This window comes from Eleginops maclovinus, chromosome 8 (assembly GCF_036324505.1).
Source record: "Eleginops maclovinus isolate JMC-PN-2008 ecotype Puerto Natales chromosome 8, JC_Emac_rtc_rv5, whole genome shotgun sequence".
NCBI lineage: Eukaryota > Metazoa > Chordata > Actinopteri > Perciformes > Eleginopidae > Eleginops > Eleginops maclovinus.
In genome coordinates, this window is record NC_086356.1 from 4,126,717 (window position 1) to 4,152,107 (window position 25,391).

A 25,391-nucleotide genomic window follows, 5' to 3' on the forward strand; every position below is an offset into this window, starting at 1 on the left:
ATTACTTTATATGTCTACCCCTGATGTGATGTTTTTGTATACAACATATATGATGTTCATATGTTCTTGAATAAATAAAGGGGAAAATGTAAGTTTTGTCCTTGATTTTAATTCATCATTTCAATTCGATGACACATTTAAGAATCGCACTCTTTAACAAGGCTGTTGAAATAGCTTTTTTTATTATTGTGTTAGCCTATGACCAATTATTAGCCATGGAAAAATTGATTGTACTGAAAAAACAATTAATAATAATAGGTATGAAATCAAAAAGAGGATCCATAAACAGCAGACAGGAAGCGTATGAGATGTTTTTATTTTTTTGGTGGGAGCAACTCAATAAAACAGATTGATCACGGTATTGATCATAACTTTCAAAGATTTGTTTATAATCCAGGGGAAAGACTGGCCTACATTTCCAGAAGAGTGGTTTCCAAAGAACTTCAGTGAGCTCCACACAGTCCAAGCAGGACGCTCTCATAATGTCCCTTAGTGTCCATCTGGGAGACAAAAACAAATATGTACTCTGAAAATGTAGCTGAAATATTGTCATATTGAAATAACCTCATATTGCATAAAGACTTAACCATTCAGTAATATTGCAATAATTCCAGGTGTGTCATTTTACCAGAATGGCCTCCTGTAGGCTGACGTCATACATGGCCCTGTATTCCTCAATAATCTTCTTTAGGTCCACCTCAGAGCGGCTCACCATCACCCGGATCAGTGTGTCCTCACATGTGCCGTGGCCCTGTGAGAACATAGCAGAGGTGTAAACACTGAGCAATAGTACAACACACACTCCGACATATGGTGAGAAAAATAAGGAGATATTCACACACCTTCATAGCCAGATGGAGCTTCTCAGCAAAGACAGCGGGTGTGTTCCAGGAACATTTTACTAAACATCAAAAAGAAAAAAAACATTCCCGCTTAAAGGATGCAGTATGCAGAGGATCAGGCTAAAGAAATCCATACAAGGTTTTAGAGAGCATGACGTGCAGACAGTATCATATCGTCTATCCATGCTGAAAGCTTCTCCTCCTATCACAGCTGGAAGTAATTTTGTTTATATGTGCTCTAAACGATTTTATGCACTCCCTTTGATTGTCGTGGTTCTTTGCAATCACCCTCCTTTCAAGTTCTCCTTCTGGACACCACATGTTGCCAGACTTGACAATAAAACTGTGATTATTTATGTTTAGCAGAATTAAACCCTCATTATTTACAAGCCTGGCAATGTCCAAAAGTCCATTCAGGAAATATTCTGTAATCACTGGACATATTTCCATTAAATACACTTTAGGAGTGCAGGGTATGTCTGGATGATTTTCATGACCATCTGACCCTCCCTATTCCCAATGATGCCATATTATTTACTTTAATTTGCAGGCTTGAATAAAAAGTGAATGCCAAAACGTTTTTACAAAGAATAAGTATACATTGCATGCATGCTCCCCAGAAGATAGATCCTTATAATCCTCAGCACTTACTACTACTACCCAAATTTAAACAAGGACCAAAGACCAATCCTTACCAATGTCAATGAGACAGTCTTCAATGTCTCCCTTCAGCTCCAAATCCAGGGCTTTAGGTAATGATATGTCACTGACAGCAGCGTAGTGCTGGAAAGCTAGGTAAACACACAAACAAAAAGGATGTATGAGTAAGACAGAAAGGTGGAACAAAAAGTTATTGTAAAGTTGGGAAACAATTGCATTTATTCAAAATGTTCTTGAATTTAAAAAGGCTGGATTGAAAGTACTAAATAAGCTTTACTATATATAGAGTATGTGTGCTAAAGTACACCTTCACTTGTTACAAAAGTCTAAAGAAATCCAAAATAAAATGTCGACATCCAGAGTACAACTTCTCTCATAGTCCTGTTTTTATCTTTAAGAAATCTGCCCTGTTATTATCAGCATTATTACTACACTGCTGGGTGTGTTCCACCTGCTACAAAAAAGTGTGGTTCCACCGGTTCTCCAGGTGTGAATGTGTTCAGCCTCCCAATGAGTCAAACCTAACAGCTGAAACTCAAAAATATTTCAACACTTACTCTTGGTGAGCTGCGGCCCACTGCGTTTGGACAGGATGTCGATGAAGGCAGAGACATTGGTTCCTTTGTGGTTCTCACCTGCCTCGAACAGAATCTGCGGGTACAAAACAGTGGGACGCCATTACTTAATGTTGATGTTGAATCAATGTTGAATGATGCTGAAATCCTCCAACAAACACCAGGACAAAAAAACAAGCAGGGTACGTGAGTGCGGAAGTGTCATGCCTCCTTTATGCACTGACAAGGCGACAGTATTTCAAGCAGGTAAGACACAACTTCTGACAGATAGGTGATGTATGAAATTTCCAGACAGTGCGCACACCGGATTCTACGGATGTTGTCATCCCTTCAATATGTTTGTGTGAGGGTTAATGAAGGGAAGTTGATTGTTTCTTCATGGGACCTTTCAAATTATGCAGGCCTTATTATCTAAAAGGTTTTTTCCCCCAGATTTTACCTCTGCGTCTCTTCGGGCCAGATCATTGTCGATTTCCACACTCTCATCTTTTTGTGCTTTCAACAGGGCCAGTAGGGCTGTGGTGAAGTCCCCGCTGGTCTCATCCTTAATTACTTCCTCCAGGTCTTTTTTGTACTCTAAGGGACAATTGTAGGAGACATTGCAGTAAGATAATGCAACTGTTGTTCAGGCATAGAAGACTCATGATTACAGAGCAACACTGTCGAGGAATTCAGTTTTGTTGGGATGTTGCACTCACCAAAAACATCCTCAAGAATTTCAGTTAAATACCTAGCATGTTACATACAGAACTCAGCATGTTCCCCAACTAATAACAGAGTTAAACATTGACTCAGTCCAAACCTTGTTTGAAGACCCTCTTGATCTCTCGAATCTCTTGGTTGGATCTTGTTGCCAGAACCTCGACAAGGACATCTTCATTTGTGCCGAAACCCTTTTGAATACAGCAATAGAATAGCTAGGAATGCCAATATCTACGTACATCAAATGCGTTTAAAAGTCCTTAAACATAACTATAAATAACGAGTTATAGAAGCATTTAAAAGTGATAGAACTCAACACAACACAACACAAAAAAACACAGCAATAATCTCAGAATCTAAAGCAAGAAACAGAACAAGCAGGGAAATTAGGAGGATGTTGGAGATCTAATATTTGGAAATAATCTCATTTAGTGTATAGACCACTGATATTTACCTTTGTGGCCTTCCTGAGCAGATAGGCATCAAAGTGAGGGGGATCCATGAGCAGAGCCAGAGTAACGTCCTCTAAATCTGACCTCAGAGCCGACTTGAGAGCCTTTTCCAGACTCTGCAAGAAAGAGCGAGCATGAAGGTACATTACAAACATGGCCATTATTGAAGTGTGTGTTTGAGGTTGTATTATTGTAGGTAGATAGATAGATAGATAGATAGATAGATAGATAGATAGATAGATAGATAGATAGATAGATAGATAGATAGATAGATAGATAGATAGATAGATAGATAGATAGATAGATAGATAGATAGATAGATAGATAGATAGATAGATAGATAGATAGATAGATAGATAGATAGATAGATAGATAGATAGATAGATAGATAGATAGATAGATAGATAGATAGATAGATAGATAGATAGATAGATAGATAGATAGATAGATAGATAGATAGATAGATAGATAGATAGATAGATAGATAGATAGATAGATAGATAGATGCAAATTTACATATTCAAGTAAAGAAGAGGTGTGCTGGAACTTTAATGTGGCCTTATTTTTTTTATTTGTGCTCTTCTTGTTGCTGATGTATCACTTAATATATGTATAACTTACCTTGCCCGTGGACGCTTCATAAACTACTTTGATCTTCTGTCTCTGCTCATTGTTCCTCTTCACCAGGACTGCAATGATCACCTCTATGTCCACTTCTGTGAGGGACAAGATGTACTTTAGCTTACTGTAAAGCCCTGCAGAAATGTAGAAGCTTGAAAGATGTGTGTTTTCAGAGTAAACTCATCGGGATTATGGCAGAGTGAACACACACCGTGTTTCTCAATGGCGCTCTGTAGAGTGGAAGCATCACTGCTGGCATTGAAGTTGGGATAAGGGACGACTGTTCCATAATACTTAGGCTTGGGCTTACCCTTTACCTGGAACAACAGGCAGACATGTGGATGTTTTAATAACTCAAGCTGCTGTAAAGCACTAGGAATTCAAAGCTTCAGATCAATCAATCTTTAGGATGATCATTACAGGGCAGAGTTACAGGAATAACGGCAAAGATATACGACGATAGAAATAGAGGTGAGATGGTTGACAGAGATACAGACACAGTCATTTTACATACAACTACAAATGCTCATTTTAAGACACTGAAAGAGATAGTTCAGGACACTTAAACTAATATAATATTGTTTAGCTTTCCTTAGACATCTTAAAAATGTTGTTCTGTTGCGTCCACATTGTTTTGTTTCCAAGTTACACCCAAACTGGGAGCGTACCGACTCCCATCTGCCGTTACACTGACTTTGACAAGTGCCTCATACAGCCTACCTAAACAAATCTGAGCAATCATTTAGAGGAAACAAGATGTACACCATGTCAATAATCAGATTTGATACTCACTACGACTGTGTCTTTGCCTGGATTTCTGTCAGGAAAGGCATTTTTGAAGATTTTCTTGAAGAAGGACATGTTTACTTGGCTGAAAAGTTAAAAGATTAAACATGAAATAGGAAGTAAAGAAGTTAACTCTGGTTTAAATAGTTATACATATTATTTAACCATCCCAAAAAATCTCACCTGTGCTACTGTAGACGATGCTCACACCCAAGTTTCTAGTTCTCATGTGTCAGGTGCAGTATTTAACTCACTCTGCAGCGTCCCCTCCCTTCTTTATGCAGATGATATTCAGACAGGTTTGTATGCACCTGCAGGGGATCAGCCAATCACATGCCACCTCTCAAAGACAACATTCCTGCAGGGTGACAGTCAGAGCTCCAAACAGGCTGGGTTACTCTTCTGTAAAAGCATGTATTGTAAGCTTGAAAAGCACTTCACCCTTAAATTAAACAACTTATTTCTCCCAGGAGGAGGAAATGGTGACCACTAAGATGAAGCTGACTGCAGTTTATGTGGAGCATGGTGAGGTAGACACTCCTAAATAATGACCTCCTGGGACTCCACACTGATGTTTTTGCATAATTAAATGACTAAACCTGACAAGCCACATTTTCTTTTAAAGGGATAGTATATACAGGAGTGGCAGCTCAGAGGCTAAGAAATGTATTGCTGCGGATGGGTGCAGCAGCTAGGCTTGTATTAGCCACCTAAAGAAGTTAGCATGCTAACAGTTGAAGGTGTATGCTATATTTAACATATTTCTATCCCTACGTTGCTGTCAAAGTCCATAGCCATTATCTATGTTCCCAAAGCCACCAGACTCCACAAAAAACTGTACTTTTCTCAGAACACAGTATTTGATCTCTTATTGTAGCTAGCATTGAAGCTACATTAGCTACTAGCATAACACACCTGAACGTTTTCTCTGGTTCTGTTGCATTGATTTTGGTATTTATTTTTTGTACTTGTCCGTCGTGCTCTGACAGTTTTATCAGAGTGCAATGCTTAATCAGTGGACTACTCTTACAAAGTGACTTTAAGAAATCAAACCATCAACAGAAAAGTAAGGAGTTGTGTTGGTGTGGCTATACGCAAACAAGTCATGTAAAATAAAGAAAATGAACTTTTTAATTAAATGAATGCAGGATAAATTACAATGCTAATGTATATAAACTGAGATGCTACAAAGATGTTATTAAAAGATGTTAAACTTTATTTAAAGTCAGATTCATACCATGAGTTACAAGTAAAAGAAAAAACAGTAGACACTCCCAATAAATAACATGTTTCTGTATGTGTTGTTAATGTACGCGGAAATACATGAGGAGTCATCTGGACATGTGTAAATAATGTTAGTCCACAGAGACCAATAGCTACCCTACGACCTTGATCCCATAAAGCCAAGCAGACACTGTACAGACGGCAATTCACCCACTGTGGCTTAAACTGACATCTCTATAAATAGTAGGCACGGTGGACAATATTTATGTATCCACAGCGCTCTGGCTTCTGTTTGAGTTTTGAGAAGTATTGGCAAATTACATTTGAGCAAGCATTGGTTGAATCCAGTGCAATGTCGAACACATTCGCCGCAATGCAATCTGGGAACCCGTAAGCAATCTTATGATGACCTTTAAGCTTTTAATTAGCTTTTAACTGTCTTCTTGCGAAACAATCTGGTTTTCTCCTAACTCCAACAATTAATTCTGCTAACTAACGTCACTAATCGGACCAACTCACAGAAGAGGAAGTCAAGGCCCTAGAATTATTTGCCGTTTCCCCCAGAGGCTTATCGTCTTCTTCTAAAATAATACTGTGATTCTTATCAACATTGTTAAGGATGCATTTGTCTTATTTGAATAAATGTTATTGGAATTGACCCTGGAAAAGAGTTTGGTGAGAAACCTGGTGGTCAATCAATTAATCCATGCATCATGAACATATAAGTAGCAGAGGTGGCCATGCAGAATTGATTGTTGAAGACATATAAACTTCACAAAGAGCACAGTGTCTGCCTGACTTTAGACCGGTATGGGCAGAAACCAGAGCACACTTCTCCAATTATGATTTGCTCAAGACAAATTGTTGTTTTACAGCACTGTGTTGCACAACAAGACTGTAGGTAACAGTTTATAGAGCTGTACTTTTCAATAATGACCTCCAGTATTCTTTGAACTTGTCAGTAAGGAAATATGTAGACCTAATGAAGGACCTTGTCACTGAAATGCCACACTTAGTGTCAACACCTTGTTGTTGTGCCTATTTGTCTCCAGCTGTAAAATGATATGAGGCATGAACACAGCCTGCAGGAACACTGTTATCTCGGAGGGGCCCCTCTACCACGTCCTCGACCCCGTCCAGGACCAGGACCGGGGCCAGGACCCTGACCCGGTCCAGCTCCCCTCGGCCCAGGCGACCGGTTCACCGGCCCTCGAGCGTTGGGGTTGGGCGATGCCAGAGCCACATCTTTCTGCAGGTTAACGCCTTTACCAGCGGACCCCGGCTTGGTCTTAGTTGACCTAGATTCCGGCTCTGGTGGCTTTTCTGTTTCAGCAGATAAAAAGAGACGAGTCAGCTGAATATCTACATGTCTAATGTTTGTGAATTCGGCCACAGGTGTTTACTGACCAGGCTCGGGTGGCGGCATGAGGGAATTGTTAGGCAGCAGGTCCTCCAGGTCTTTCATCACCTGGTTTGTGCTGTCCGTGTTGTTCCTCCGGTTCTTCTCTTCATCTCGAGCCTAGGCCGACAGAGATGGCGGGAGAGAGAAAGAGGGGGGTGGAAAGAAAAAATGAGAAATGCAAGACATTCAGAAACATTTAACAAGAGAGAAAACATCATGAGAAGGCACGTAACAAATGTCATGTTACATGTTTGGTCACTTATGCTACACATATGCCATCCCTAGCACTCTCACCCTAACACAGTGTCCTGATCCTGCATGTGTACAATTTTCCACAGTGTACCTTACTTTTATTCCCATTCTCTGCTTACCATCTGCATCTTCTTCTTCAGCTCCATGTTGGAGTTCTGATAGGCCTCAGACACTGAGTTCAGATAGTAGATGGCCAGTCTGTGAAAGAAATATAACATGATTTGTTGCAAAGACCCACACTCTAGCAGGACTAGAGTGTGTAGACCAACAATTTACTTCTGCAACATCGAATGGTAATATCAAAGGCCTGTTTGAAGGGGAGAATTTGGTGTGAGATTCAGGTATGAATTAGGCCAGGGTCAAGGTTTTGTGTTATGCATTTAATTACAATGGTGAATGTTAGGTGGAGGGTTAGGGTTGATGTGTGTGATCGAAGGCGTCTCCTCAACACTCACACCATGAGCAGTACAGCTGGTATGATGAGGCCTGGGTTAGGCCGCGTAGCTGAAAAGCGTCCCCAGGAATGCAGGCAGGTCCAGGTCGATCGTCTCCATGATAACATCAAACATCTTCGGCTTCCCACTGCAAACATCCACATAGGGAATATTTATGTGTGTGTGTATGTGTATTTGCACACACTCATTCCTAACTATGCTCCTTTAACTCATTAAGTTATTGCATATTTTAAGTTGCTACCAGCTGTTCTCTAGGTAGTTTGTTGTTCGGCCCAGAAAAATGTCCCTAACCTTTAGCAACCACAGTTTTACCATAGAGGGTTGAAATTTGACATGAAAGTCAAATTTCTGGGTGTGTTGGTGTGTTTGTGTGAATGCCAATTTGCACAACTTCTGAGTCACAAACAAACTTGACTAAACTCATTCACCTTTTGACACTTTTTCACTCAGCAGTCCCTTTTTCCTTACTGACAATTTGCCCCAAAACTTAAGTCAGACCCCCTTTTCATTACTCATACACCGTATCTTGTTGACACTTGAGTTTTGTGCTTGTGTTACCTGAAGGGTCCACAGTCGAATGAAGGTGGCAGGGTCATGATGGTGTAGACGACAGGTAGCAGACTGAGGAAGAGGATGAGGAGCAGCAGACCCATGTAGAAGTTGTTGGACTTGGAGGCCTTGAAGACTCTCTCGTGGGGGACGTTGGTGGCCATAACAGCCCAACACTGGTAGTACATGGAGCTGAGGAGGCGCAGCACGTTGATGCCAACCAGCCCAGGAGCATAAAACGCACCCATCCTGAAAAACACCAGCACGTTAATTAATGTATTAGCACTAGACACCAGCTTGTGTGTGTGTGTAGCCTAAGTTAAAAAATACTGGTGTACGAATGGACTGGGCCTTATACACACATATAAACATGGACACAAGTTCAAATAAAGATCGTACCAGATCATCCCTTGGTTGAAGACCAACCCAAGTACATTTCCACTGATGTCAAACTCTCCATAAGAGGGCTGGAAGTGAAAAGAGACAAAGATTACTATTTTCTATTGATGCACGGATCAGGGCTTTTACGACCATTGCTGACTGTAGATACTGTTGAATCAGGCATAACTTAGACACACCCAAAGCCAACTATTTATATAAAAATGCTTCAGTTGTGAGACTCACAAATCCGGCCTCCAGGTCCCAGCACCAGCAGTAGTTGAGGAAGCGAACGATGACTGCTCGAGCAAAGTCTCCTATCAGGATGGTCAGGTAGGACACCTGGATGTCCGACACTGTCAGCTTCACAAACTCCTGGAAGATACAGTTTCAGGGAGGGGAAAGGGGGAAATCAGGGGTGCGTTTGGTTTGTCCAGCAGCATATTAGACATCTTTTTATTTTCATTCTTACACAGCTTTCAGATTGGCACACTAATTTTAGCTTGTCTATAAGTACGGAAGCCCTGAGAGACCAAATATTCTGGTGTGTTTTCTGTTGTAATACTCCTTTCCACCACAAGAGGCTGTAGTGGTCATTACGCCCTGTCTACAGCCAGCAGATTAGCAATTGTCTTGATGTAAATCATTAAACAAAACTGATATTAGCAGTCATCATTACTATTCCGACGGCGGTCTCCCAGCAGGGTCCTCTGATGACATCAGCAGGGGGCATAGGAGGGGGGGTGGAATTGCTGTCGTTGAGCATGCGCGTGTAGTTGGCGTAGTACTCCTTCATGGCCCAGAGGCTAGCATTCCTAATGGCCCCTTCTTCTTCCAGCTACGGGGCACAAAGTGAACCAGTCAACAGTGGCACAAGTGGCAATTCACTCATTCCTTTGGTCATTTATCAGTCAATAATTAATACTCAAGACCACCTGCTGATAAGAGTTAATAGCTAACAGCCACAACAACTCAAGACGTGGTGGGTTGACATTTAAGGTGGCTTTTCTGGCAGAAAGCCTGTTCAGACAAACAAAACAACTCTTTCAGATGTAGTTAAACATCATGGTTAGGTTTAAAATAACTATGTTTGTTACTGTATTCAACTTGAAAATGAATTTTGGTTTCACACGCTCACATTTTTAAAATAAATGTACCATTGGCACATACTTTTCAATGCAGTTTCAGTGTCTGGAAATTGTCCATCAGGTCAGCTTGGAAAGAGACCTGATGGATATACACACACACTATGGTACTATACCTTGTTGTTGACCTCGTCAAACAGGGCGAACAGAAAGGTGTAGAGGTTCCCGAGGAAGAGGGCGAAGATGCGTCCGAGCTGCCACTTGAGGGCGATTCGAGGATGGTAGTCCTCCAGCTCAGCGATGGTCTCAAACAGAGGAGGACACACCAGACCCAGCAGAGACATGATGATCTCCAACTGTCCCAATTAACAATAACATAGTAAAGACAAAAAACTACATCTTTAAACAAACAAAAAACGACATGGGAGTTCATGTTGTTGTTCCTGTATGTTGGTCTCTTCCAGATAACATAAACACCTCTGGCATGATTTTTATTTAAATCTCTGAGCACCCCTTCTAACTTTACGGTTTTTTTAGTGATATCATGACTGTTTTTTCTACTGAGCAGCATGTGATTGATGGACAGTCTTTTCTTTACCCTTAATTTAGTCAAAGGTGAGCTACAACATTACCTCGTTCTTCTCGTACCAGCTGAGGTCGTCCCTGTTGGCGAACTCTTGAGACCTCTTCACTACAAAGTAGATGAGGTACCCGCTGCCGCCGAGGCTGCACGTGATCATGACGTTAGCCAGGACTCTGAGGAACCTCCGCAGGTGAATGTTCTCATCCTTCTGGTTCTCCTGCTCGTCTACAATAGACTCCTGTTCTTGTCAGGAACAAGGACCGAAAGGATTTACATTGAGTAGTAAGTGGAACTTAAACTGACATTGACTGCATTAGGGGTTTAGCAGTGGCTCAAACACAATACAGGTGTGTTGAAAGAACTGTACAGATGTTACTTATATTGTGGTTGCTAATGGTTACCTTGAAGCTGGTGGTGATGGAGGCGTATTTGTTGTCAGCGGTCTCTGAGTTGCCTATGAGGTAATCCCAGCTGGTGAACATCTTCCAGGCAAATGTGAACTCTCCTTCGTCTCCGTCTCCTCCGCCGACATCAGCGTTCTTGGCCATTCTGAAAAAAAATAGTACAATAATAATAACCTCATCAGGCATGTATACTATGGCATATTAGGGCGATTGAAGGTTAAACGTATGCCTAAATCAATGAGCCTATCAAATGATTGATTCTGGGATAAAATCAATAATTTAAACTACTTTTAAAAATTGAAAACGACATATTGGTGATTATCACTTTTTCATAAAATAATTTGACCTTTTTTCCAAAATATCTGACTTATTTTTCAAGATGTCGACTTTTAAAAATGTCCCACTATAAGTCCTTTTTCATGTGGTCCTAATCATCTTCTTTTACACTTTTTGTCTCCCAAGTTTTTATTCCTTTTGATTTTATTTTCAAACTTTTTTTGTATTTGAAATTCTGAGTATTTCTGCAAATTATCACTTTTTTCCTAAAAGATCTGACTTTTATTCAAATTTCTGGATTTTTTTCTAATTGTCGACTTTTAAAAATGTCCGATTATTTTTCCTAAAAATAGGTCGATCGAACATTTCAAAATGAAGCTGTGGGGACACTTCAAAACATGTTGCTTCTTGCTTCTTGCCAACATAAAATGTTTAATTTAATTGTTTTATTTCCAAGCTCAATCGCTTCAAATGACCAGCTCAGAAGTTGAGCTTGGTTGTTCACCACGACAGTATTAAGGCGCTCAGAGGTAGTTGAAGCATCCAGGCTAAGATAATACATTTATATAAAAGACCATTTATATAACCATATCCCCAGAGCTGGTCACTGCTGCAGACTCACGTGCGGATCACGACCATCAGGCTGTATCCGAAGGTGCCGATCCCGACCATGAGGTATGACAGAGGCAGCCTGAACTTCAGCAGGCCGATGGTCCTCTGGTTGTTGTAGTATCCGTAGAACAGGACTGAGTATTTGCAGTAACCCTGAGAAGAGAACAGGGGCTTTAAAGTTTTCCTTTTTCATTTTCCTTTAATATCAATGTTCATCTGCTGTTCATATCACACTCACATTGAAATCCATGAGGACAGAGTAGTCCTGAGCGGTGTCCGCCTCTGCTCTCGGTACAGTCTTCCTGGGAATGGAGCCATAGGGAAGGCCCATCAGAACCTGGGAAATAAGTAGTAACATATATTGTATGAACTGCACTTTAAATATCACTCTCCAGGTATGCTTTCCTACTCCTTCTTCTACATCATCTCACCTCAGGGATGACCACCAGTCCAAAAGTGAAACCAAAAAGGACCAGGTTCATGCCGTACATCCAGCGCAGGAAGATGAAGTAAGAAGCCACAGATGATCCAAAGTGACCTGAGGACAGAAGAGAGGTTTTTTATTTAGCTTGTGTCCACTGGAGGTTGCTGTTCAGCTGGTGAACACAGCAGTGTGCTGTTTACATGACTTACTCTCCACCTCTTTGATCTTCCTCTCCCAGGGGATACAGGCAGTTCTGAAGTTCTCAAAATCCCTCTGGAACTTGATCCATTTCTGGGATTTAGAAGAAAAACATGGATGATTAAATAAGTAAAACAGACACACAAGCAAAAAAATAAAATATAGAAGTTTGGATGCCTTGCCTTTGTCATCATCACTTTGTAGGCGTACCACTTCCTGCCTTTTCCTTTGCCCAAAGCTCCTTCAAACTTATCAACGAATTCCTGAGCCTCCCTGTGGAAAACATTGAAATAAGATATATTACTTGACAGATTAAAATGTGGTAAAAAGACCCCAGATTTTTATTCCTGCATTCAATTTACTATCATGTCAATTGTGTTCGGCGAATAACTTTTATTTTGAAAAGCGTGAAACCAAGAGAGGTGTGAGAGATTACTTCAGGTGTACAAGCCTCCGCTTCATCCTCCATGGTTTGTTCCTGATGGTGGCAATCAGTTTCTTCTTCTCCTCCACCTCCTCCATCAGCCGGGCCATCTCTCCCTCTGACATGGACTCCTCTTCTTCAGAGTTGGTGTTGGAATCAGTATCAGAACTGGAAGAGATAAGGCAGACAACAACTGTGAAATACTAAAAGATATTCATACTAAACAAAGAAGTTTTAGTTTCTACAACCAAGCTCGCCTTACTGTAAGGATACGTACAGGGATGAAACCATTTGCTAATTAGCACTTAAAACAGAATAAGTCTAAATCTTGGACATTTTAATAGTTGAACTGCTTTTTGAAAGTCTCATTGAAAACCAAAATTGTCAACTTCATAATTGTGCTAAAAAATAAGTCAGGAGATCAGTAAAATCTGTAGGATTTATCCTCTGGGGACTATGAATTGTGGTTTATTGTGGAGATTCAAGTTCCCCAGATGATAAACCTTAAAGCATATTCAAGTGAATTCAAGCCAAATCCTCCGACCAAATACCAGCTTTGTATGTGTCAAATAACTGCAAGGATATTGTTGTTCTCCAGAGGCTAACTCAGGGTGATTTTGGTAACCCCTCCGACTACTGCATTAAGACAAAACCTCCACTCATGCACAAAAATATCAAAAGCTAAAAGCTATATAAGCATGCAAATGACTGAGCACTGTTATGCTGTATACATAGGTCATTTGGACCTCCATTTACTCACCAGTTGTGTAGGTATATGACTGCTTACCTGTCATCCTTTTTCTTTTTCTTCTTCTTGTCCTTGTCATTGTCCTTGTCTTTCCCCTTGTCCTTCCCTTTGGCATCCCCCTTCTTACCCTTACTGTCCTCCTCATCCTTCCCTCCTTTCTTTCCTCCCTTCTTTCCCTTCTTCCCTTTCCCTGCATCACTGTCATCCTCATCACTGTCTTGAGCTTTGCCTCCTTTCTTCTTCTTGGCTGCTCCTTTTCGACCTTTCTTTGGAGCCTCGTCCTCGCTGTCATCGTCATCATCATTGTTGCGACCGCCACGTTTCTTGACGGGCTTCTTCTTGTTTGCCCCCCTCCGACCCCTGGGAGCTTCATCCTCATCATCCTCGTCTTCGTCCTCGCTGGCAGGTTTTTTACCCCGGCCTCTTCCCCTTGCACCTCCTCTTCCAGCTCCCTGCCTCCTGTTCGTCCTCTTGTTTGTGCCGCCATCTAAAGATCAAATTCATCGATGAAAATACAGAATTTAGTATTCTATAAGATAATAAATCACTTCCATGACATGCTGTTTTGTGCACTCACCATCACCGTCACTCTCGTCTGCCTCAATCTCTATGTTTACTGAGGAAGGACGCACAAAACAACACGATTAAATATGATAGCTTAACCAGCCAGGAGCCCTCAATCTACAAACCCAATTTAAATTAATTCTGCGATTAGTCATCAAAAAGAAAGAGTATGTTCTGAAATATTTTCTCAACTTATTTCTTAGTTCGATGGTTATCAGTCGGTGACTCAGTCTATCCCTTTGTTCCAGACTGAAATGACAAATATCTCGACTTCTACTGGACAGAATCTGCTTTAAACAAAACTCAAACTTTCTTTGACAGGTAAAATAAACAATGGATGACTTTTCATGTTAGGGGTCTTACTTTTATTTAGTTTATGACCAAATATAATAAAAACAAGTATCATTCCCATTAGCCTCAGCAGTTGTTTGGTGCTAACTAAGGAATGGAGCTAACATGCTAAAAAGACATGTCATGTAGGCATGTTAGCGTGTAAACTATTAGCGTGTGTTTAATTTAACTTCTTTTTTCTTCTTCTCTATCTTCACTTTTGCTGTAACACTGTAAATGTCCCCAATAGAGGTATTCTGATTCTGATTTAGAATTGAGGTGATTGCCCCCTACTGGCCATTAGAGGAATGCAGCTTTAAGCAACTTCCACAAAGGCTTCATATTTTTTAGATCCAGAGGCTAACACTACGTTTTTAAACAGACCACAGCTCTGGCATTGAAGTAAACAATGCTGTTTTGTTTCTTTTTCAAAATAGACAACTGTTGTTCATATACTAAAGTGAAGTACATTTTTAAACCACAATCATCTTACAAAATGTGTTCTGATATACGATAAACATTGTTACCTTCAGACAATAACCTCACACATTATCAACTTATATCATTGAAGCTTACAAAGTCAATCCTGTAGTCTTTTAATTTTCAACTTACTATCATCCGTATCCCTTTTTCTCGGCATGGTGAAAATGAAAAAGTGTCTGTCCTCTGCGGCGTTCTCCCACTCCAAGTCCTCAGCAGGTTGGCTGTCCTCTGCCCTGGCTCCACGCCAGCACCAACTCAGGTAACTGTCACTGTCGTCACTATGACAACTGCTGCATGTGACCCGCTCTCAACAGGTGTTATTTGGATATTTGCAGTAAATTCTGGACACCAGAAGTGATCTATTGTGGCCTATAGAGCAGAGAGGTTGGGTTATGCTCCGAGAGACGGGCATTTTTGTTTTACAATTTCTACCTATAGGTGGTGATTTACACCTGCAGGTCACATATCATATTAGCATTTAGCATTTAGCATTTGACTCTTAGCGTTCAATGTGATTCTATTTAGCTAGCCTTCATTCTTCTGTCCTACTTTGTTTTTCCTAAATGATCATCATCTGTGTGCAGATAGACACTCTCACTCGTCTTGTCATTGGAGACCACACACACACACACACACACACACACACACACACACACACACACACACACACACACACACACACACACACACACACACACACACACACACACACACACACACACACACACACACACACGCACAAGAAGGTCAGACGCCCTAAAGATTTAATGAAGGTGTAGGTTTCTCTATGCGAGGCCCATTAGGCCACCAGTAAATACCCAGAGAGGACTTTGCAGCTTCCCTCTACGTATGTTTGCATTTCCACTAGAAACACAGTATGTGATAAAGCAGCCAACAGCAGCTGAATTATCCCTTCAGGGGATCAATAAAGGTCTATCCTCATCTTCTTCATCTACCTGTGTGTGTGTGTGTGTGTGTGTGTGTGTGTGTGTGTGTGTGTGTGTGTGTGTGTGTGTGTGTGTGTGTGTGTGTGTGTGTGTGTGTGTGTGTGTGTGTGTGTGCGTGCGTGTGCGTGTGTGTGTGTGTGTGTGCAGCGCAAGAAACCCCACAAAAAAACACCTCAGTGCCTCATTAAATAATACAGTGGAGCTCATTTTTCACGTCCAAAATGATTCCATTACATGGTTGTCGGTTCCCGCAGGTGAGACTTAGATGACACCTCTTTAGGCCTGTGCTGATGTACACGTGAGTGTGACGGAGGTGTAACACATCTGCTGCATTCCTGTCCACCTGTTTAGAACAAAAGCCGAAGAAAGATTATATGTATAATATTACTCTGCGAGAAGTTGATAAAGTAGAGAGCTGGTTATGTCTTTAAAGGCGCTGTGTAAAGGATATGGCCAGAAGTGTTGTGTACAGAAAATAAGATCTTTGGCTATCAAACATTTATGATACGTACACGGTTTGTTCAGCAGAATAATATCTCTACTTGTTAAGACTACTTTGCGATTTTTGAAGCCTAAATGCAATCGCCAGAGAGTAAAAAACTAACGCTTTAAACAAACTACAAGATGGTCACATGGCTGCTCATCAACACCGCTAAGCTAAAGGCGGCTAACGTTCGATGAGATGAGGTTTAGTACTGTCATTTAGCCACTTTTTAGCAACCGCTGTTTTTAAGACCCATAAAAGCAGCAGGCATTCATCAGTCAGGTGTTAGTAATGATTTAGTTATGAGGTGAAATGGTGACCCCTAGTTGTTAATTGTACAATTGGTAAAGCATATTTAGAGCACTAAACCTAAACTGGCCTTATTAAGCTATTAGATGACATATAATTAAAGCAAATGCATATTTTGAAAAGTTTAAACGTGGATGAACAGATGAGACGAGAACTCCTACTATAAGTCATTATTATTACCATCATTGATCGTATTGGTTTCTTTTGTATAATTAACCCACCTAGTTAAAGTGCTGAATGCCCTGAGTGCACCCTCTGCAGGGAAGTAGTTAGAAAAAAACTTCACAGCAAGAATTCACAATTTTTCATCAACTCAGGACACATTGGTGTTCATGACACGCATTTCCAAACACCCGCATGTCTGAAAACCCATCACATGTTTCTAAATCAATATTTCATGCGTGACCACCATGAAACATGTATGACCAGTTAAAAGTTAATGGATCGTGTCTTGCTGGAGAGGTCAACAGAGTGTGTGTGTGTGTGTGTGTGTGTGTGTGTAAGGGTTGTTACTCCTGATGAACTTTAACAAAAATTCTACCTTTATTCACAAAGTTGACATTTGAATGGTCTGTATTTACTTTTAATTATTGAGTTTGTCTCCCAGAGTTAAGTGAACCTTTTGTTAAAAACTACATTCATATTTTGAGTTGTTGTTTTCATGCTACAAATTGGAAATGGGATTATGTGTCTAGAGATAGAATCGGAGGATGAAACCCGCTTTATAAGTCACATACATGCACACAGCAGAGCACACACAGTGAAATTGGTCCTCTGCATTTAACCCATCCTAGTACTAGGAGCAGTGGGCAGCTGTTGTGCAGCACTCGGGGAGCAATGGGGAGGGGGGATTGGAGGTGTCCGGTGCCTTGCTCAAGGGCACCACAGCAAGGCCTAGGAGGTGAACTGGGACCTCTCCAAGTAGCAGTCCACTTTCCATATTTCAAGTCTGTTTGGGGACTTGAACCGGCGACCCTGGGATTCCCAGTCCAAGCCCCTACTGACTGAGCCACTGCTGGAGAGTTAGTAGTGTCTGTAACACCATCTAGTGGCTGGTCTAGAAAAGAAAATGTAAATTGACACTGAACAACTACTTTGGCATAACAGTGTTTTACTGAATTCATATATTGATATATCTTACATATTCCTCTTTGGTTTCACACGATCAGGGAGGACTGAGTGCAGCAATTGGGAAAGATTTCAAAACTGAATGATAAAGATGGTATCAGATTCTGAGTTTCAGTTTCTGAAATCACCTTTGGAGTTTCATCACCGTGCAGCGATAACTTCACTTGTAGTTTATTGTTTATATACTAAGCAAAAGGTCTGAGAGTATAACCTTAAGGAGAGAATCAAGACAACAGTGTGCTTATTTTTACTTTTAACACTTTGTTCTGTTTTGATTTGTTTGTTGTATCTTTAAAATATGTTCTTTTTAATCTTGTCTGGTCATTGTGCATTTATTGAATATTAAATATGCATTGTTTTAGGCATTTTAGAAATAGCTAAAATGGTAGATAAGGATTTAAATCATTACAATTCTCAAAATACAAAACAACGAGTTATACAAATTATACTGAGAAATAATCGAATTAAAATAATACTTATTAAATGTATGAAAGAAGCACATCTTGGCTCTGTCTTGAATATGTAATAACCTGCTGTGCTGATAGATTTGTGATTGCTGGTAATCTCAACAGAACAGCAATTTAAAATGGTTTTTGAACTATTTGAACCGCATTATCAGAGTAAACCAAAGAATTCTACTATAACTAATCTAGGAACGTTAGGTAATACTGACATAACGAAAAAGACTTCAAAACCTGAGTAGAACTGAGCTCTGCTTTAGTGTTAACTTCTACATAGATATACAAAACTATCCAGAGAAAAACCTTTTCTACAAATCCTCAGGGGTGGGACCTGTCCATGGTGCTGCTCGTGCTGATGAAGCAGTATACTATGCACGTGTGTGTGTGTGTGTGTGTGTGTGTGTAATCATACTGTCATCATAGTGAAAAAGAGGAGTGGGTGTTGTAAGGTCACACTCTTTGCAGCAGATCCAGTTTCCCCTGCAGAGCCACATGTTCACGTGTTTACGGATAAAGTGCTGTAGCAGAGTTAGCTCACACAAATGTATCATTACTCACTTCACTTCAGTAGAAATTAGGGGAGAAAGAGAGGTGATACTCCCAGAAACAACTCAGGATTTCCAGGATTAAACTCGTAAAATACAGAATAATGATCTGGGATATTTTCTGGTTTCCCGGTTATGTCTGTGGTATGATGAGTTTCCTTGATGTTAAGAGTATAAATCATTTTGGGGGTTAGGATGTCCTACGTTATGGCAACAGACGATTAAAGTTTTATTGAAAAACCCCAGTCAGAAGCTTAAAAAAAAAAGGAATTCCACGGGGTAAAATAATAGATCAGAATAATAAAAATGAAGCACTCACTGTTCATGTCAGGCTGTTTCAAAGCAAAAAGAAGGAGCCATTGAATTCTTGATCTTATATTTGTGAACATAATTTATTTACATCATACAATTCATTCTTTATTATTGGAAGATTACGCACACTGCTGTATATAAATAAAGATGTTTGTACAAACTTGCATAACTAAAGGGTAAAAAACAGAAAACAGATTAAGCAGCCAGACCAAACAACTGAAAATGATTAATAACCTAACGTCCACAGGTCTAAGTCACCTCACACGATACTCACACACCAGCCATCCAACGTATTCTCCCACACACACACACACACACGCACACAGTATGCGACAATCCAACACTCCCAATGTCATGAAATTTTGTCTTCTCACATTAAAAATAAAAAGGAAAAACATTCAATAGCGAATAAAAGGTGAACATATTAGTGGAGCTAAACCCTTCTGAATATTCATTAATACAAGTTTAGGCTACTTGTCATACAACACACAGCTTACACACACACACACACCTTTTTGAGAAATAAAAGAAAAACATTTAACAGTCAGGTGACTTGAATGGTCATGTGACTTCAGAGGATTTCTTTTTTTTGTGCCTGCTATCCAGATCCTGGGGACGCAGAGCGGGTCACAGCATTCAGCCCGAGATCAACGGAGGGGAAAACAATGGTTGAATGAAGTCTGTCAAACCAGTGCCACAGCAGTGAGGCGAGGAATACGAGCCAGCCACAAAGGGCTGGCGATAAAGTTTTCTTTCTTTTCAAAGTCTCTTCAGCGATATTCCAGTGGCACAGAGAAGCGGTACAGGTGGACAACAACTTACCAAAGTCTGATAAGTAAGGAGGGGTTAACCTCTGACCCCACAGAGTTGAGTTGAGTCGAGGTCAGAAACGGGGGGGGGGGGGGGGACGATATCCATTTTGCTACTCAAGCCAGCAGAGAGCAAGCGCGGCTGAGACGGCGCCATCAGCGGTAAAAGTCTCGAGAGTCCAGACAGGCCCAGAGGGTCCGAGCTCCTTTCAGGCAGAGTTTTACGGGACAGCAATCTCCATCTTCTCACATTTCCAAGTGTTAAACTCACACAAAAACAAAGCAGAAAATATACGTGAAATTTCATGCACGGGAGACAAAGTCTGGAAAATAATTGAGAGGGGGAGGGGGGAATCAGGTCCTTCAGGAGGAAGGGTGGGCTTGAGTTTTTTAATTTCTTAAAGCCGGTCGCTCCCAGTGTTCAAAGTGGAAAACCCTCTTCATATTCTCTGGATCTTGTCCGCTACGACCACCGGGTTCTCTTTGCGGATCTTGTTGGCGGCTTCGGCTCTGTAGTCGTACGGACAGTTGTGCTTATCGGAGTAACGGTGGATTCCACAGAACAGGTTCCCACAGCGGCAGTCGAAACCTGAAAAGAGGACAAGCCAGGTCAGATCAATAAAAAAGGCGCTTGAAGTAGACAAACCTTGCAGAAGTGTCAGGATGTTGACATTAGAGGCTCAACTTCCTTTTTTTTCCATAATTTTTTTGGGGTAACAACACTTCGAAATGTACATTCTTGCAGGTTGTTTCATGACGTTAGGTTGTTGGTTTTTTTTCAATGGCCTCAGCAGAAAACTTGAAATGTGCAGCTTTCAATTATTTAAGTGACTAAAATGAAACCACGGGTAAAATAATAATAGCTTAGGCAAAACTTAAGCCTCAACTTTCTTCTTGGAAGGCTTTGTGGCATTTCATAATATATGTGGGTGATTTACCTTCATAACTAGACATTATCAACGTAGATCCTTTAAGAGTCTTCCTCTCAGTGAGTAATCATTAATATACAATAAATGCTTTTGTTGTATATTAATATTTAACACTCATAAGACACCTACACTTCGACAAAACACGCTATTGTTTATGTTAGCATTCAACCGAGCGGACCTCACACAACCCAATCGGAGAACGCTAGTGCTATATAGCAAATCCGTAAGGCGTTGTGCAGAAAAGACAGCCCAGTCAATAAGTCAGTGATCGGTGTCGTCTCTTACCTGTGAGGCCGACCTTCTTGCGGCACATAAAGCAGCGGTTCTTCTTGGGCTTTGTGGGCTCTGGAGCTTTGGACTCCTCGCTGCCAGCAGTGGAGGGATGAGATGCCGAGGATGTGGGCTGAGTCAACACTAGAGACAAACAAAAACACAAGAACTCAGTATATAGGAATAACATACACTGATTTGCACACCATTGTAAAAAGGAAGTAATTGCTCTGTCTAAAACCCTCTTTGTAAGTAAATAGAAAAGCAGGAAATGTTCAGGTATTGTTTATTCTTATTGAAAATAAACCTACCTGGATCTGTGAGCGCTACTTTGCCCCCTGATGCTCCGTTCTCCTCGCAGGACAGACTCATCTCAGTCAGGGAACTTGACACCCCACTGTGAAGGATAAACAGAAGACAATTTGAAAAAACGTCATACATCAGGAAACTAAACAGACTGAATCATCCATAAATCAAACCATCTTTATCTGCTAAGGAGTAGGGGGGGTGGGGAGGGGGTGGGTGGAAACGAAAACTTCCGATTATACCTACTTCTGGTTTTTGCGGGCAGTACAATATACCGTGGTGCATCCCCTCACCTGAGAGCCTCGGCGGCGGCAGCCTCTGCAGAAGCGGCGGCCTCTGCTGCCGACTCAGCAGCAGCGACTGCGGCGGCTGCAGCATTGTTCAGGGTGGCCTCTAACCTCTGGATGGCACACGCCTCCACCGAGTGGCCACTGCTGCTGCCTGGAGGGAGAAAACGTCAGCGCCGGTTAGAGTCGGACAAAGGGGTGGGGGAGAGAGGTCCTGTGTGCATCTGGGCGCAGCAGGTCTTACCCACGGCGGTCAGAGTACCGACTCCTCCATTATTCTGTCTGGACAGTTGCTCCTTGTGGCACACGGAGCACATGCCATTAGTCCTAGGGTTACCATAGAAACCACAGCCATTAGCACAGAGGGTAGGCACTAGGCTCTGATTGGTCTCCTGGGCCATGTTGAAGTTTGCCGCAGGGTGAGGTGACCTGGAAACCAAAACAAAGCCGATGTGTTACTTTAACACAATAAACATTCTTATTTGGTCATCAATCAATATTGTACAAAAGAGCTGTAGACCACTGACGGGAAAAAAAGATCTCCAGTTAGTTATTACTTTAGTAGTCAACGCAAAAAAGAAAAACAATGGTCATGTGACTCGAGCCATAAAAGGCAGGGCTTGGTTTCCTATCTAAATACCTTTTAAAACATGTTATTGCTAAATATTGTTTTTGGTACTTTCGGTACAAAAAGTTAGCATCGAGTGTCCAGAATCTCATTGTTTTACAAGATAAATCCACCTATAAACTTTATTGGCAGCTTTACCTCTCCATCAGCCAAAATTACACAGCTCTGGTGCCATCACATGACCTAAGTGTGGACAATGATTACAAGATGGGATCACAACCGATCTTGTTTTAAAGCAAGTCTTCTGCACTGTATGCAAAACATGTTTTATGTATCTCATTAAAAGGCAGTGACATGTTAAAAGCTCTGAAGAACGTTGACTGATTGTGTCAAAGTCGTGACGTTCGTGAAGATGGCTTTATATATGCATCATAAAAACTCTTGCATATGTCTATTCCTCACAAATGGGCTGATGGGGAAGAAAAGTTGTAATCAAAGTCTAAATGTTTAGATGGATCCGACACAAAGAAGAGTGACTCAACTGAATATGAACTTGCGTCAGCCCTTACAATTACAATAGAGGAAGTTGTGAGGATATCCCTTTAGGGGAGGGTTATTTTAAATGAGTAAAAACATGACAGAACCAAAAAAGGAAGTATTCAAGTCACACTGTTCTGGTAAAAGAGGTCTTCTTTCCTCATTACTAAACCACAGCAGTGCTCCATGCAGTTTCAGTCTAACTCGAACCATGATGGCATTCATCTGTCACGGGAGTGCAATGTGACACTGTGATCTAAGGTGCTACTTCAACACAGTAAGAACACATCTATGTATAGACCACCTCGAGAACCGTGTAAACAGAGCTGGTATCGTGCCAAACATGTGTATCTTGGTCAGAGTAAGTTTCTCCCATTAAAAGATACCCAAGGTTGTAAACACATAGCGAAGACAGAGGCTGCCAAACTGTTTAGCTACACATTTAAGATTTCGTTTTGCATGGGACAAATGGGCACAGATTCTGACCTGGGTACTACATTTCCACAACACCTGTAGATCACATAAAGAGTGGAGCACGTCTATCACAGAAACAAAAGCCCTAATCACTCACTGACCTTTACATGTAGTGCTACAGACAGTATGTTAACTTAAAACTGTCCTGCGCATAAATAAACCCATCGCTTCACTTAACACTGCTCAATTGGGCTGCTTTTAGCCAGTAACACTATTTTTAAAAGGCTGCTGTCTTCGATGCTTCCTGACAAACACCGGGCCACAGCCGTGTCACTTCTACAAATCCACTGAGTCATGCTAGCAAGCTAAAGGCTGCTGCTAACGTATTTCTTTCACACAACTCTGCTACATGACACCTTGCAGGTTGAACGTTATAACCTCTGAGTCGAGTTATAAAAGTTTAAAGTAAAAAAACCGACAACAAAAACTGAAATGTAGTTATTTAGAAGTATCGTTTGGCCCGTATGCTAACGATAGTTAGCCACAACAACCGTGTGAGCTGATTCTCGTGATCTCGCTAATGTTAGCATGCTAGAGGTTAGCATTCTAGAGATAAGCTCAATCAGAAAAAATAACTATTAGCATTGCTGCTGCCTTTGTTGAGTCTGTGCTTTGCTTTGTTGTATAAAGAAGACAAAATTAAGTATCTGGACATTTATTTATTTCATTAGTGCTATAACGAGGTTTGAAAATAAGTGTGTGTATCAAAACAGGCACATCTAATAATCGTAACACCTTGAAGAAGTTAGCCGACAAGATAATATTACACACACAAAGAGCTACAATAGTGCTGTTAAGGCTAACCAAGTTCGTGTTAAATACAGATCGTCTTTATTTGTAGTTACTGGACAGGACAGAAAACAATAACCTTGTTGTGTGAATAGCAAAAGTTAGCAGCTAGCTGTTAAATTGCTCGAGTTGTTTTTCATTTACAACCAGAAAAAGTTCTACTACACGTGTTATCCAAACGTAACATCGCTTTAATCCTCGCTATCTAACACAACCACATTTAAATGAACATAAATGAGAATCACTATGAAATAATAATGTACATTAAAGCTGTTTATCTTAGTGTATCACTTCGGAAACTTCACAAACAACCACGTATGCTAACATTAGCAAGCCAACTCACCTTACCAGAGAAACGTTGTTTTCTTGCCTTGAAACTTTTTCGATTTACAGAATAACGAAGTTAATCTCGATTCTTGCTGACTAGGGCCGTCTAGGTACGTTGTTGTTTCTCTCTTTTTAGTCTCGTCTCCCAAAAATAGACTCCACTCCGCCTGGGAGCAGTGGTGGCTTCTCTCGTCCTCTGTCGGTGATTTGTGGTGGCATCTGTTTTGTTTTACGTGTTGCGTTCGTGTCCTCTCCTTTTCCGGCGGACGTCACGGAAATTGTGACCCTCTGATTGGAAGGCTGGGGTGTGGGAAGTTAGCCACGAAAGATTCCAGGCTATTATGACTGAACCGTTAAATCTCCTTCTTCCAGCAACTAAACATATAGCTTCGTGTAAGCAGGAAGGGTCAACGCAGGCTGGCTGTCTGTGGATCCAAGTAAACAAGTCTGAGAGGCTGTGGTGCTTGGTGTTGCCTTCAAATGCTCATTGCATCCTCCAGATTCCCCAATGACATTTCTGTACTCTCACGGTTGAGCTTTGATTGCCAATTAGTATGCATGTTGTATGTTGTTCTATGTCCAGTTATCTTCCCATAGACATGTAAACTGACTGTCTTCAGAGTAAGGGACAATCCTACATACATGAAAAACTAGACAGACCAGAAAAACAGCACAAAACACAAACAACTCATCTATAAAATGACCATAAAACAAGCACCAGACTATTCATGATAGTGACCCTAAATGATCAACTAATTTCACATATTGACCATAATTAACACAAATCAAAGCTGCTATGTTCACACCTATATTCAAATAGGGGGTCAGAAACACAATTTTGTATGGTATGTATTGTATGTGGTATTGATGTGTATGTAAC

The 25,391-nt window shown here is 40.9% G+C and overlaps 3 protein-coding genes across 4 annotated transcripts; all 3 read right to left on the reverse strand.

Moving 5' to 3' along the window:
• Positions 1–297: 297 nt before the first annotated feature.
• Positions 298–4,938, reverse strand: LOC134868167 (annexin A1-like). The gene is made up of 12 exons (XM_063889094.1): positions 4,822–4,938; positions 4,645–4,723; positions 4,064–4,169; positions 3,853–3,947; positions 3,234–3,347; positions 2,880–2,970; positions 2,517–2,653; positions 2,060–2,153; positions 1,538–1,633; positions 843–901; positions 629–751; positions 298–500 (listed from the first exon to the last, which is right to left on the reverse strand). The coding sequence occupies exons 2-12, from the start codon at positions 4,711–4,713 to the stop codon at positions 444–446; spliced, it is 1,041 nt and encodes a 346-aa protein (XP_063745164.1). The 5' UTR covers positions 4,714–4,723; positions 4,822–4,938; the 3' UTR covers positions 298–443.
• A 2,020-nt stretch (positions 4,939–6,958) lies between these two features.
• On the reverse strand, positions 6,959–15,186 carry tmc2a (transmembrane channel-like 2a). Its single transcript, XM_063890044.1, is given in 21 exon segments — positions 6,959–7,185; positions 7,270–7,381; positions 7,636–7,714; positions 7,972–8,009; positions 8,011–8,098; positions 8,530–8,769; positions 8,920–8,987; positions 9,145–9,273; positions 9,578–9,736; positions 10,160–10,339; positions 10,616–10,804; positions 10,968–11,115; positions 11,869–12,011; positions 12,097–12,195; positions 12,290–12,396; positions 12,492–12,573; positions 12,663–12,753; positions 12,917–13,072; positions 13,692–14,139; positions 14,230–14,268; positions 15,159–15,186. Coding segments are annotated over 21 exon segments (2,850 nt in total).
• Positions 15,187–19,276: 4,090 nt separating this feature from the next.
• On the reverse strand, positions 19,277–24,843 carry LOC134868169 (AN1-type zinc finger protein 5-like). 2 transcript variants are annotated; one of them, XM_063889097.1, is made up of 6 exons: positions 24,533–24,843; positions 22,061–22,245; positions 21,823–21,970; positions 21,535–21,620; positions 21,239–21,367; positions 19,277–20,613 (listed from the first exon to the last, which is right to left on the reverse strand). In XM_063889097.1, exons 2-6 carry the CDS (start codon positions 22,215–22,217, stop codon positions 20,465–20,467), a joined length of 669 nt encoding a protein of 222 aa, XP_063745167.1. In that variant the 5' UTR covers positions 22,218–22,245; positions 24,533–24,843; the 3' UTR covers positions 19,277–20,464. The 2 variants fall into 2 exon arrangements, with proteins under 2 accessions (XP_063745167.1, XP_063745166.1); XM_063889096.1 differs by having other exon boundaries at positions 24,528–24,841.
• Between the last annotated feature and the right edge of the window lie 548 nt (positions 24,844–25,391).